Here is a 12208-nt window from a genome sequence, read left to right on the forward strand (position 1 = left end):
TTTTTCTCCTGTTTGTGGGTTGCCCACCCAAGGGTATGGGACTTAACTATGTTGCAACTCCACCCCTCCTACCCATCTCATTGTGGTTCCTTCTTTATATCCTTAGGCATAGAAGACCATTTCTGTTAGCTTCTGGTCCTTTTCATCAATGGCTGTTCCGTAAATAGTTGTGATTTTGGTGTGCCTGTGAGAGGGGGTGAGCTTAGGGTCTTTCTACTCTACCATCTTGGCCAATCCCTGGTCTTGAATGGATGTCTTTATGTGGGAGCATCCACATGTAGACCGGGTGTACCCAGTGTCTTTGGGGTGATGGCTGGATCTGATGTGGATGGCAGCCACGTCTTTCCTCAGGGTGTGCTGGCCACTAAGATGAGGGTGTGGCTGGTGCTGGATTAGCTAGAGCCTCCAGCAGAGTGTGAGGCAGGACTTCCTCTCTGCTCAGTGGCTACGTCACTCTGTCAGGGGTGGGGCCTGCTGCCTAGTTGCTGGAGCAGAAGCCCTGAGGGTCCAGCCTGAGCTGGCTCCTTTCCCTTTAAGTGTGTGTTTCCCTTCTCCCCACACTGGGGCCTTGCCCTGAAGGAGGGGAGTGCTGAAGTACACGGGGCTTGTGCCCTTATAGAGGTCCGGTGCTCCTCCTGTGTTGGCGTCTGCAGCTCCACTCAGCTGCAGCCCAAGGTCACATCTTTTCCCCGTTATGGTTGGCCCAGATCCAGTGCAAGGTTGTGGCATAGAGTGGGCAGGGCTGGAGCCTTCCCTAGGGTGGGACTGGGGATCACGGTATTTTGGTTCAGGAATTGAAGCTCTGCGCAGCTGTCGGAAGTTGGGCTGCTTCTGTAGTGCTATTTGAGTAAGTGCGACAGTGGCTGCCACCGCCCACCTAGACCACACCCCAGGCCCCCGAGCCACCTCTGCATCCCTAGATGGAGTCTTTTCCCAAGACCTGACTGCCCTAGGTCCCGTGCCAGGCTGTGACATGGAAGAGCGGCACCGGGGAGGTTCTCTCTGCTCGCATTGGGGGGTGTGGTGCGGCGGCAGCTGCTAGGCAAACCTCTCTCCACCCTGTCTGGGGGTGAGCCTGCACCTGTGTGCTCCTCCCAAGTGGAGTCTAGGCTTCTTCAGCCTTTCTGTCCCGGCACTTCTCCTCCCTGCAGGACCCCTCGTCCCCTCTGGGGACACCCTGTCTGTGGCTCAACCCGCTCACTCCCCACCCATGCGATCTCCCTTTTCCTCTTAGTCCCCTCCCCGGGGCACAGGTCCTGACCACGTGCTTTCCTTCTGTCCTACCTGATTACGTGGGAATCTTTCTTGCAGCCTTGGTGGTTTAGGAGTAGTTCTGCCAGTTTCCAGTTAGTTTTCCATGAGAACTGTTCTGCATGTAGATGTGGTTTTGATGTGTTTGTGGGGTCAGCTGAGCTCCACATCCTCTTACTCTACCATCTGGATCCCCCTCCTGAAGCACTAGCCTAGGTCCTCATATTTCTAAAACTTCATCTCATGGGTTTAATCTTTGGTCTGGCCCATACTTGCATCCCCAGCCTTATTCTGCACCAGCCACCCTTTCCCTCTGCTTTTAGTCACACTAGCCTTCTTTAAATCCTTCCAACAGGCATTCCTCCTCTTTGCTGTGAGACCTTTCACACATTCTTCTCTTTGTATGGAACATTTCCTCTCTGCATTAGAGTAAGTTTAATACTAGCGGCTGCGACAAACTTAAAAATGTCAATGACTGAACACAAAAGTTTATTTCTTGCTTTTACAAAATCTATTGTGGATATTCCTGGTTGGTAGGTGGCCTTCCACATGATCCTTCAAAGAGCCAGGTCCCTTCTGGCTATGGCTCTGTCATCCCATGGGACCTTAAGAGTACTTTATTGGATCCTACGCAACTGGTGGATAGATGATTGAGTGAGGGGAGGGTGGTGAGAGATGTAGAGGATCCTACAGGAGGTTTTGAATGAGCTGTACCTGGAAACGGCATTTATCACTTCCACCCAGGTGCACTGGCTAGAACTGTCATATGCCCACATCTAGCTGCCTAGGAGGCAGGAAGAACAGTCTAGCTGTGTGCCCAGAAAGTAGAGGGAATGGCTTCAGTTAACCCAGAGATTTCTTTGACACATACTATGTCCCCCGCTGCATTCACTGATTACCTCCTGCCCGTCCTTCAGATCTCAGGGATGCCTTCTCTTACCTCTGTGACTAGGTCAAATCACCCTAGTCCTTCATGCGCCTCTCTTTTGTGGCAGTAATCACTGTTGTAAATTCATGTTCCTTTGTGTTACTGTTTCTTCTGTGCTTGTTTCCCACTAGGTACTGTTCCTCGGGGATAGGAATTGTATCTCTTTTGCTCAGTCCCAACCCAGTGCTTGGTACATGTAGTCATTCAGTAAATATCTGTTGACTGAAGGAACCAAAATGAAAGAAAATGAATAGGTAATTGCCCCGTGAGCACCTACTGCTACCCAGTGTGGCTCCAGAGGAAGTCAGATTGAAATACCATCCCACTCCCAGCCCTTAGTGCTATCTGTGGGTCACAAATCTGACTCAATACCTTTCAGTGTGTCTAGGCATCCGAAAGGCCACTGCCCAGCTCCTGGCCCCTCTGATACTATTTCATTGCTAATAGACACCCTGCCCAAGGTTGTCCCCAGATGTTCCAGCCACTCTTCTCAACAAGGATTGTGTATTTTTCTTGCCCTTCAGAGGCTGGCCTCATAGGGGTAGTGTGGCGTCGGGGCCCCAGACAGCCACGAGGTCTCCCTTACCCCACTGGCTCTGCTTATCCCTTAGAGGCGTGTGTCCCCCTGACCTCCTGTCCCCTATCCCTCCCCAGAACAGGCTTTAGTGAAAGAGACTATCAGTGCTGTTGACAGACTGACCGGATGTGTAGGGGTTGCACTGAGGAAGGTGAAGTGTCAGACAAAACATACCCTGAAGTCAAAGTCCACGCCTTGCCAAATTTCCAGCCTCCTTGGGAGACAAGTGCTAAATGTATTTGTTCTTATTATTTTGTCACCAGCATCCTTAATATTTGGTATAAGCTACCTATCCAGTGTGGAGAAGGGGAAAAAATTCTTAACCTTTCAAATGTGAAACAGATGGTGGAATTTTGAACAGGCGGGGCAAAGGTGTTCTGAGTGTGAACAGGTGAAAGTGCAGGATAAGACACTTGCCCAGCAGTAAGTCCTGTCCCTAGCAGCCTAACTCCTCCAGCCCCACCCTCGCCCCAGACCTAGCAAGCATGCAGCCCTGCATTGTGGGGCCTTGAAGCACTTGGGCAGAGGTGAGGGCGGTGTCGATCTGATGCTCTCCCGCATTCCTTACAGATTGCAAAGGAAGATGCCATTCTGCCGGTAGCTCTCTTCCCATCTCTCTGCGAGCTCATCTTTCATAACAACCCTCTGGTGGCCCATACACAAGGTATGGTACCCACAAACCTGCCCCCTGAACCCAGTCTCCAAGAAGCAATGTGGGCCTCCTCATCCCTACCTCAGGGCTGAGCCCTGCTCTGCTCTGCGTCGTGGGTGGACAAGGTTCATAGTGCATTGGGGGCTGTAGAAAACAACAGAGACCTCTGAGCACATGCTCTGCACTAACTCATCCTGACAGCAAACCTGTGAAGTGGGCATTTTTGTCCCCGTGCACAGTAGATGAAACTGAGGATCAGAGAGGGTCACAATCTACCCAAGGTCACACAGCAACAAAGAGGCAGCGCTGGGAATGGAGTACAGAATTATCTAGATCCTGCATGGGCTCTATAATGACACTTTGCTTTGTGGAACAGGTCTGTTGTGACCTCACTCCCCACTTCCTAGTTAGGGAGGAGTGGGAGGCCGAACTGCTGAGCCCTCCCCACCCAGAGCATGCTGAATGCAGTAGATGCTCTGTCAGTACTGGAACCCACTGTCCAAGATGCAGCAGCTGGAGGCATTTTAGAATCCTGGGCCCTGGAGTGACACTAGGGTATTCTAATCTCTACTCTACACTGTCTTCATTGCCTTAGACAAATTCCTTAACCTCTCTGTGCCTCAGTTTCCTCACCTGTCAAATGGGCATAATATAGGTACCTACCTCCTAGAGCTCGTGCGAGAATTAAGTAAGTTTATACATGTACATGAGCAGTGCCTGGCACACAGAAGCCCCCAGTAAAATGTTAGCTAATAGTAATCTTATTTTCCCACCATGGCTCCAGGGGTCCCTCCACTGCTAAAAAGCCTCCTCCAGGAGCAGCTGGGAATCCACTTAATTCGAAGGAAGATGGTAAAGGCTAAGCGTCACATTTTGATGCCTCGGAAGGACTCTCGGAAGGTAAGCCTTCAAAGGCGGGAGCCCCCAAGCCCAGGGGGAGTGGAGCCTATTTTAATGCCTGCAGACCAACCTGGCAGCAGAGCTGCTCCCTCCCACAATATCTGGGATCCCTCCGTTAGGTTTGTAGCCACAGTTTTGTCTTCTCCTTCCCTCGCTCTCTTACATACAGATATACCCAGGAGAGACAAGACAGCCAGTCAGAGACCCAAAAGTCAGAGTAGGGAGGAGCCTGGGAGGGCATTGAGTCTGACCCCCTAATTTTACAGAGAAACTGAGGTCCAGAGAAGACACTGTGGAGAAGTGGAGAGAAATCAGTCAGAAGACCCGGGTGTCAGTCTGGCTCCATCATTTTTCTAGCTGCCTGAACTTGGGCAAGATTTCCACTCTCTGAGCTTCAGCTTCTCAACTCTGAAACCTCTCAGAGCTGCTGAGAGGACTGGATGAAGCAACAGATATAAAAACACTTTATAAACTCCCCAAACCCCTACGAATGCAGGTTATAGTCACCTGTGGTAATCGTGAATGGCTGCACCAGGGCTAGAATACACATCTTCTGCCTGAATCTTAGGAAGCGTTTCCTACCGTTGAGAGCAGTCTGCTCCCTCAGTACCTCCCCCAGCTAGTGGTCTTAAGATTGGCCTTCTGGGATGCCGTAAAGTAAGTCAAATCCCTCTTTCATCCGAAGGATTTCAGAAATTTCTGTGAAATGCTGCTCCCTCCTGAACTTTAGTCTTCCTATAGCCAAAAGCTGGACTTGGCATTGCTGGTCCCGAAAGTTAATTAGTTATTCCCTGCCCAACGCCCCCCGCCCCCAACCCCAGTCTGCTTCTGTACAGCCAAGCTCTTGTCTTGAGCCCTCAGAGGACCAGAGCAGCATGTAAAACCAGAAATAGAAATTCAGAGGGTTTCCATCATCTTTCCCCTTGTCTGTTGCCTCCTCTAAGGATCCTGCTACTTCCCTTCCCATCAGCCAGCTGGGAAAGGGCACAATCAGTGAGCCGGATGCTAAGTACGTAATCCTGTCTCCCACGTACAGAACACCCATGCTGAGAACTTGCACACGTGCTACCCTGTAACCCTCACCATGGACAAGGAAACAGGCTCAGAGAGGTGAAATAACTTATTTGTTAAAAGGTAGTGTTGGGGTCCAGGGGCACCATTACAGTTCCAACTAGTAGAGGATAAACACCAAGTATTAGTGGCCAAATGAGAAGCACATCAATGCTTTGTGAATCTAGGCAAACACCATCTAACCTCCAATGCAGGCTAGACTGGAGAGTGTTGTGTGGCCTGCAGGCAGGTTGGAGATGCCTACATGTTCCCTGTGTGCTCCCAGAGATGGGCTGGATGTACAGCCTTTTACTCACTCAGTTACACAGACCAAGGTTGCTGGCCCTCCCTCATACTAGGCATGGACAAGACAGGGGGAAAATAGAGACCCACCCAACGTGTAACCAAAAAACTGTATGAGGCCTCTATGTGTGAGAACACAAATGTAAGATAAAATGGCCTGCCCTTGATGCTCAGCAGTCCAGCCCATCTGGGACACAGGGTCCAATGACTCTCAACCTCTGACCAATCAGATTATCCAGTCTTCCCTCAGGAAAGTGGTGGTGGGATAGAGAAAGAGCGTCCCCAGCACTCCTCCAGCACAGACCTGTGAGAGGGAGGAATAAATGTGGCCTCTTCTCCACCAGCCGGCAAATGACGGCACTTGGTGTTTTGCGCACTGAGGCATGAGTTCTGAAAAAAGACGCTGGGTCCCTCAGGCTTCAAGTCTAAACACTGAGATTTTACATATTTCAAAAAGGAAATATTTTCTTAGAAAGAATCCTATTTTATAAAATCCTATTTTGTAAATCCTACACATGCTATTATATAAAAGTCATCCGTCACACTCCCTAGTTTGTTAGGTACATTTGTACGCAGCATCTCATTTGGAAGAACTCTGCAAGACAGGCAGGCAGGGACTATTCTCCCATTTTGTAAGCTCAAATGATAGACTGCACTGCACTGCATGGCCTGTCAAAGTACAGATAGATATAAGTGGACCAAATACCTCTGACAAAGAATAAAAACAATTCACTGTATAACTAGGGAGGGGAAGCAGAACTAGGCCCAGATGAGGGAAACTGGGCCCATGGCTGTCGCCTGGCAGATGAGGCAGAGGAGGAGGGGGAAGGATGACAGGCTTTTGCTGACTAAGGAAGCTGAGCAGTTCAGTGGGAAAGAAGTTACTGCCTTGGGTCTAAACCCTGAGATTTGCCTTATACAGGGGTCTTTATATAAGGTGCAGGGACTGGCACCCTGAAAGGGGCCTGGTGCTGCTGCCTTCCGGAGAACGTGGGCCCACCTCCCCCAGGCCCTCCTAGGAGTCCCCGAGGGGAGTCAAGGGCACTGTGGGACACCTTGATCAGAGGAATGAGGCTGCTGTAGGCCAGAGTGATATGGTCAAGCATCTAGAATGAGGCCTGGAGCCTCTGCCACTGAACAACTCTGTGACCTTGGACAAGTCATTTTACCTCTCTGAGCCCCAGTTTCCTTATTTATAAAATGAGGACACTTACTCACTGGGTAGTTTGAGGTGTAAATAAAACTACATGTCATGTACGGGGTACATCGTAGATGCCCAATAAGTGTGATTTTGCCCCCTCCCTCCCCCTGTGAGACCTCACCCAGTGCTTTGACCACTATACCAGTTAGCCCTAGGCTGGTGATATCCAGGAGGAGAGATTCTGATTAGGAAGCAAACCAATTCAGCCCTTCTTCCACAACAGGTGAAAACCCAAGTCCCTTCTTCCACAACAGGTGAAAACCCAAGTCCCAAAGGTGCCAAAGCAGCCTCTGATTCTCCATCACCCACCCATGACCACAATCAAGTCTTCCTCAAAGGAGATGCTGGAAGCAGAGGCAGAGTTGACTAAAGAGCTGCGCACCACCAAGACCATTTCTGTGGAGCGAGAGATGCCCATCGAGGGCCCGCAGGGCCTTCTCCTCTCCCACCGGGCCTTTGTGCCACTGCCTCCCATCTGCTCTGACTCCACTGTGCATAGTGAGGACACATCCCGCCGGAGCAACACTGCCGGCCGCCTCAGCCCAGACCACCCGTCAGATGAGGACACCAAGAGCACAGAGTCCATCTTCTTGACCCAGGTACCTGGACCCACCTGCCCCTGCCCACTTGTTCCCAGCTCCCATGTGTTCCTGTCCAACCCTTAGACGGCTGGACTACTGTAGGCAGCTGGAACTAAGCACAAGGCAGTTCTGGAAACCAGAAAGCACCCTTGGCAGAGCCTGCAAGCCCCTTCTGGGAGTTCCACTGATCCAAGGCTACTGGTAGGGACAGCCATGGGGACAAGTCATGGTCCTGTGGCACAGACAACATCTGGGATTTGGCTGGGGTGTTGGTCAGACCAGTTTCTTGGAAGGGTTTGCTGCTGCCTCTTCCTATCTGCATAAGGTCACCTCACTTCTGATGCTGCATCTGAATCCTGGGAGCACAGATGGATGAGACATGGGTCCTGCCCTCAGGGTGTCCTCAGTCTAATAGGGGAGATGGACAGCAACCATGCATGCAGTCAGTGCTGAGACTGAGGAAAACTCAGGGGCTGGGAGCCTAGAGGAAGGAGGGATATCTTTGTCCTAGACCAGGAGGGCTTCCTAAAAGCAGTTCAAATGAGCTGAGCTTTGCAGGCTGAGTAGGAGTTAACAAGGTGAAGAGCTGGGCAGCAAGGACATTGTAGGCAGAGTGAGCAGCATGAAGCAGGGTACAGAGGAAGGAAATTAAAATGGTACATACAGAACGATAAATGATTCAGTGTAGATACAGTAGAAAGGTGACATGGAGGAAAAGGGAAGTTTAGGCTGGAGGAGTTGGTAGGGCCCCCTTGAACTTTATTATTGTAACATTATTATCCTCCCATCTTCCTGCCTCCAGTCTTGCCCCTCCAATCTGCCAGATCTTTCCAAGATGTACATCCACCCATAAATTATCTCTCTATTCATCTCTTACTTGTTCCACACATGACTTATAGTGACATACAAATTCGTACAATATAAAAGTATCTTTATGAACTAAATCAGAACCTTCTTGGAACAAAACAGAGTATAAACAAACAAGTATTTAAAAATAATTGAGATAGTTGGATAAAAGGAAGATGCACAGGAAAGGAAATAAGTGCAAGGCCAATTCTGTCAGTCAAATGTGCATATCGTGTACTGCCACTCTCATAATAGAGGTCTGTTGCCAAAATGCAGTTCGAGCTTCCTAGCGGCCTAAGCAATACAGTCAATTATGAGTCACCATGACTGAAAAAAACAATCCCCCAATTGCCCAGGCTATAACCTCCAATACAATGTTGTCTTTTTCCTCCTGATCTTAGCACACAAACGTTCAGTCTTTCATCATTAATTATGATTAACTGTGGGTTTTTCATAAATGCCCTTTATCAGGTCAAGGAAATTTCTTTCTATTCCTAGTTTGTTGAATATTTTGTCATGAAGGGGTGTTAGATTTTGCCAAGTGCTTTTTCTGTGTCTGTTGTGAACATGTGGTTTTTGTCCTTTACCTATTGATATATTACACTAATTGATTTCCAGATGTGAAATCAACCCTGCATACCTGGGATAAATCCCACTTTGACATAGCATATAATCCTTTTTATATGTTGCCGGTTCAGTTTGCTAGTATTTGGTTGGTAGTTGTGTTTATATTCATAGGGATATTGGTCTGTAGTTTTCCTTTCTTGTGATGTCTTTCCCTAGTTTGGGTTTCAGGGTAATACTGACTTCAGAGAATGAGTGTTCCCTCTTCCTCTAGTTTTTTTTTTTTTGGAAGAGTTTATGAAGGGTTGGTGTTAATTCTTTAAATGTTTGGTAGGATTCACTACTGAAGCCATCTGATCCTTGGCTTTTCTTTGTGGGAAGTTTTTAAATTACTGATTCGATCTCTTGTTACAGGTCTACCCAGATTTTCTGTTTCTTCTTTAGTCAGCCGTAAGTTTTAACTAAGGGTATAACAACATTCCTACTGGTTTCATAACCATCACAGTAAGGCTAAAAAAGTGAATTCAGACAATGTTCACTCACCCCTTTTAAAACTCTTCCATGGCTTGCCATTACAGTGAGGATAAAGAAAATACAAACAAAAACAAAACAAACACCCTCAGCTTGGCATTTAAAGGCCCTTACTGAGCTGGGCCCTGCTTATTGCTCCAGCTGCCTATCTCTTTATGGTACCCTCCAACCACACCAATATTTTACTCCCCGCAAATGCACTTTGCTGTGTCTTAACTTTGCATCTTTGCCCATGCTCTTCCCTGCCTGCCACAGTCCTCCTTTCTCATCGCTCGCCGCCTACCTGGGGATGGCTTTCCTGGTTCTTCCAGACTTCGCTCAGGCTAAGGCAACAACCCTCCAGTGAGCTTCCTGGCCCCCCAGGCTGGTTAGGTCTTCCTGTGGGCTCACCCTGTACCCTTGTGCTCTCTCCTGTGACAGCATTTATCACAATGTATGGTAATTTCTGTTTTCATGTCTGCTTCCTCTCACCCCAGTCTGGGTTCTTGCCCATAACAGGACCCAGCATGGGGACCCACACAGAGCTCAGAAGTGTTAAAGGAATGCATTTTCTTTTTCTTCTGGGGCACAGGTCAGTGGGCTGTCCTCCTCCATCTTCCAGAGGGATGATACAGAGATAAAGGAGAAAGACCAAGGACCACCACCCATAGCACCCAGAGAGGTGAAGAGGACTCAGAAGAAGCTCCCATCTGCCTCCTTCCCCAGAAAGTACCATGGCTCTGAGGAGCTGCTGACAACCAAGCCTGATCCAGCTTTCACTGAGCCGAAAGGTACGTGAGGAGAATGGCTCCGGGCAAGGGGCTCTTTCCATGGCCCAGAGCAAGCCAGGGCAAAGCCAAAGTGGGTGCCAAGCCTCTTTTCTGGGCCAGGGTGTCATCTTCTGTCTGAATGTCTGTCAAAGGGCCCCTGAGGGTGTTCTGGTTTGGAGCCCTACTTGTCAGGACCCCTGGCCTGGACCTTCATTGGCTTTTGGGGAACCACAGCTGTTCAGAGATTCCAGCCAGTCTGGACCCAACTGCTTTGGTTGGAAAAGTCTCTCCAGGAAGGGTGTGACGAACAAACACTCAGACTGGTCAGATTCCCAAGGTCCTCCCCAGCCCAGTTAATCTCCAAAGCGAACATCCAAAATCCTCCCTATGTGGTTTGAGACAAGTGAGGCAGTGCCTCCTCCGGCCCCTTATTTCAGACTCTGCTGTTATTAACAGAATCTGCAGTGGTGCTCAGCTGTGCTCTGTTGGGTGTCATTCTCTGCAGTGTAACCCCCTGAGGTTAATGGGTTACTTGGCGTCACTCCCTTTCACCACTCCTATGCTATTTTTCCATCAGGATCTGTGCACATAGGAAACAAGTATTCACTGAACAAATGATGGAACTTCTGGCACCACAACAGATCAGGGCAGGATATGGGAACAGTGTTTTCTTCTTAGAGCCCCTCATCTTTTTACTCAGGGCTGCTATGAAATGGGGAATGAAGAAATTGGGGGAGGCATCCAGGAGGAGGGGGATGGACCTTGACCTTGTCTTTTTGCCCTAGGAATCCAGAAGAATGCACAGGCCTTGCAGCACATGCTGAAACATCCGCTCGTGTACCGCTCCTGCAAGCCCAGGCTGGACACTCTTCAGAAACACTATGTTCCCAAGGAGAAACGGGTAAACTTCCACCACACTGTGTATGTGAACTGCCCCTCAGGACCCCACAAGTACAGAGGTGGCTGTCACCTTGGGACCTTCAAAGAGCCATGCTTTTCCCTAGTGCCCCCAAGTTCTCCCCTGCCTGTCATTGTGACTGTATGAGGAGGTGAGGCCATGAAAGTCTGAGTAGAAGACTGGGACAACACTGTGCTCTCTTACCTCCCGTCAGACCCAGAGGATCCCTATTCCACCCCCCCGGAAGACTCGAGCCCAGCTGCTGGATGACATCCTCATTCGCATGCGGGACCCCCGGAACATTACTGAGGCACCACTAGGTACAGCTCTGACCCCCAGTCCTCAGCTGCCAAGTTTACTCACCTGCTGGTATAGGCAAAGGGCTTGTGTTGGAGCAGGAAGGGCCTTTAGAGAGCATCTGCCCCAGACCTTCCTGTGTGCAGATGGAGAAACTGAGGCCTGAGTGAGGCAGAGAGTTGCCTAAAGTCACACAGCATGTTACCAACGGCTTGAGACAGAATCAGAAGGGGATACCTCTGGCTTTCTAGTGCCCAAACTGGAGACCATTTTCAGGCCCTTAACATCCTCTTCCCACCCCCTCCCACTTTCTGAGGGGCTCTGGACCCAGTCCCCGCTGCTCTGGGCTAGGTGGGACCCAGGGTGATCTTGGTGCCCCTCCTGGCTTTCCTCCCTGCAGGAGCTGTCCTGTGCCAGCAGACAGAGCAGCGGCTGGTGAACCAGAAGCAGTACCTGGAGGCCAAAAGGCTGCTGAAGGAGTTTCGTGCGCGGTACCGGCGGCTGGTGCGCTGCTCACTGCGGTCGGTGTTCGGGGCCACGGCACCACCCCAGGTCCACCCGGCATTGAGCGAGGGCCAGGCTAAGGAGTTCGGCCACTTCCTCGAGTTCATGGATCAGTTCTGCCAGGAGCCCACGGCCAGTGACTCGAAAGGCTAGGGCTGCGCACGGGGCCATGTGCGCCGCCCCACCTGCGCCCCACACCCTCCGCAAGGGCTCCGTGCCCTTGACTGCTCCTTGGAATGGGTGCGGGCCTCCGAGCTCTGCTCAGCCTCACTCGCCGGCTGCTGTGAGTGGGGAGCTCGTCAGGACCTCCCCGCCCTGGGCCGGGCAGGAACCGGCACCTGGCCCAACAGCAATAAAGAGTGGGTGCGTAGAGCAA

At 50.3% G+C, this 12208-nt stretch overlaps 1 protein-coding gene across 1 annotated transcript in view; it reads left to right on the plus strand.

Moving 5' to 3' along the window:
• The window catches only part of XRRA1 (X-ray radiation resistance associated 1), an 88364-nt gene extending 76156 nt beyond the window's left edge, over positions 1-12208 (plus strand). The window contains exons 13-19 of the mRNA XM_024762006.1: positions 3327-3420; positions 4193-4308; positions 7117-7461; positions 9956-10154; positions 10919-11034; positions 11246-11351; positions 11729-12208. Of these exons, the coding sequence (XP_024617774.1) occupies positions 3327-3420; positions 4193-4308; positions 7117-7461; positions 9956-10154; positions 10919-11034; positions 11246-11351; positions 11729-11985 (1233 nt within the window). The 3' untranslated portion in view covers positions 11986-12208. The remainder of the gene's footprint in view (positions 1-3326; positions 3421-4192; positions 4309-7116; positions 7462-9955; positions 10155-10918; positions 11035-11245; positions 11352-11728) is intronic.

Source organism: Neophocaena asiaeorientalis, unplaced genomic scaffold, assembly GCF_003031525.2.
Source record: "Neophocaena asiaeorientalis asiaeorientalis breed wild unplaced genomic scaffold, Neophocaena_asiaeorientalis_V1.1 scaffold263, whole genome shotgun sequence".
Taxonomy (NCBI): Eukaryota; Metazoa; Chordata; class Mammalia; order Artiodactyla; family Phocoenidae; genus Neophocaena; species Neophocaena asiaeorientalis.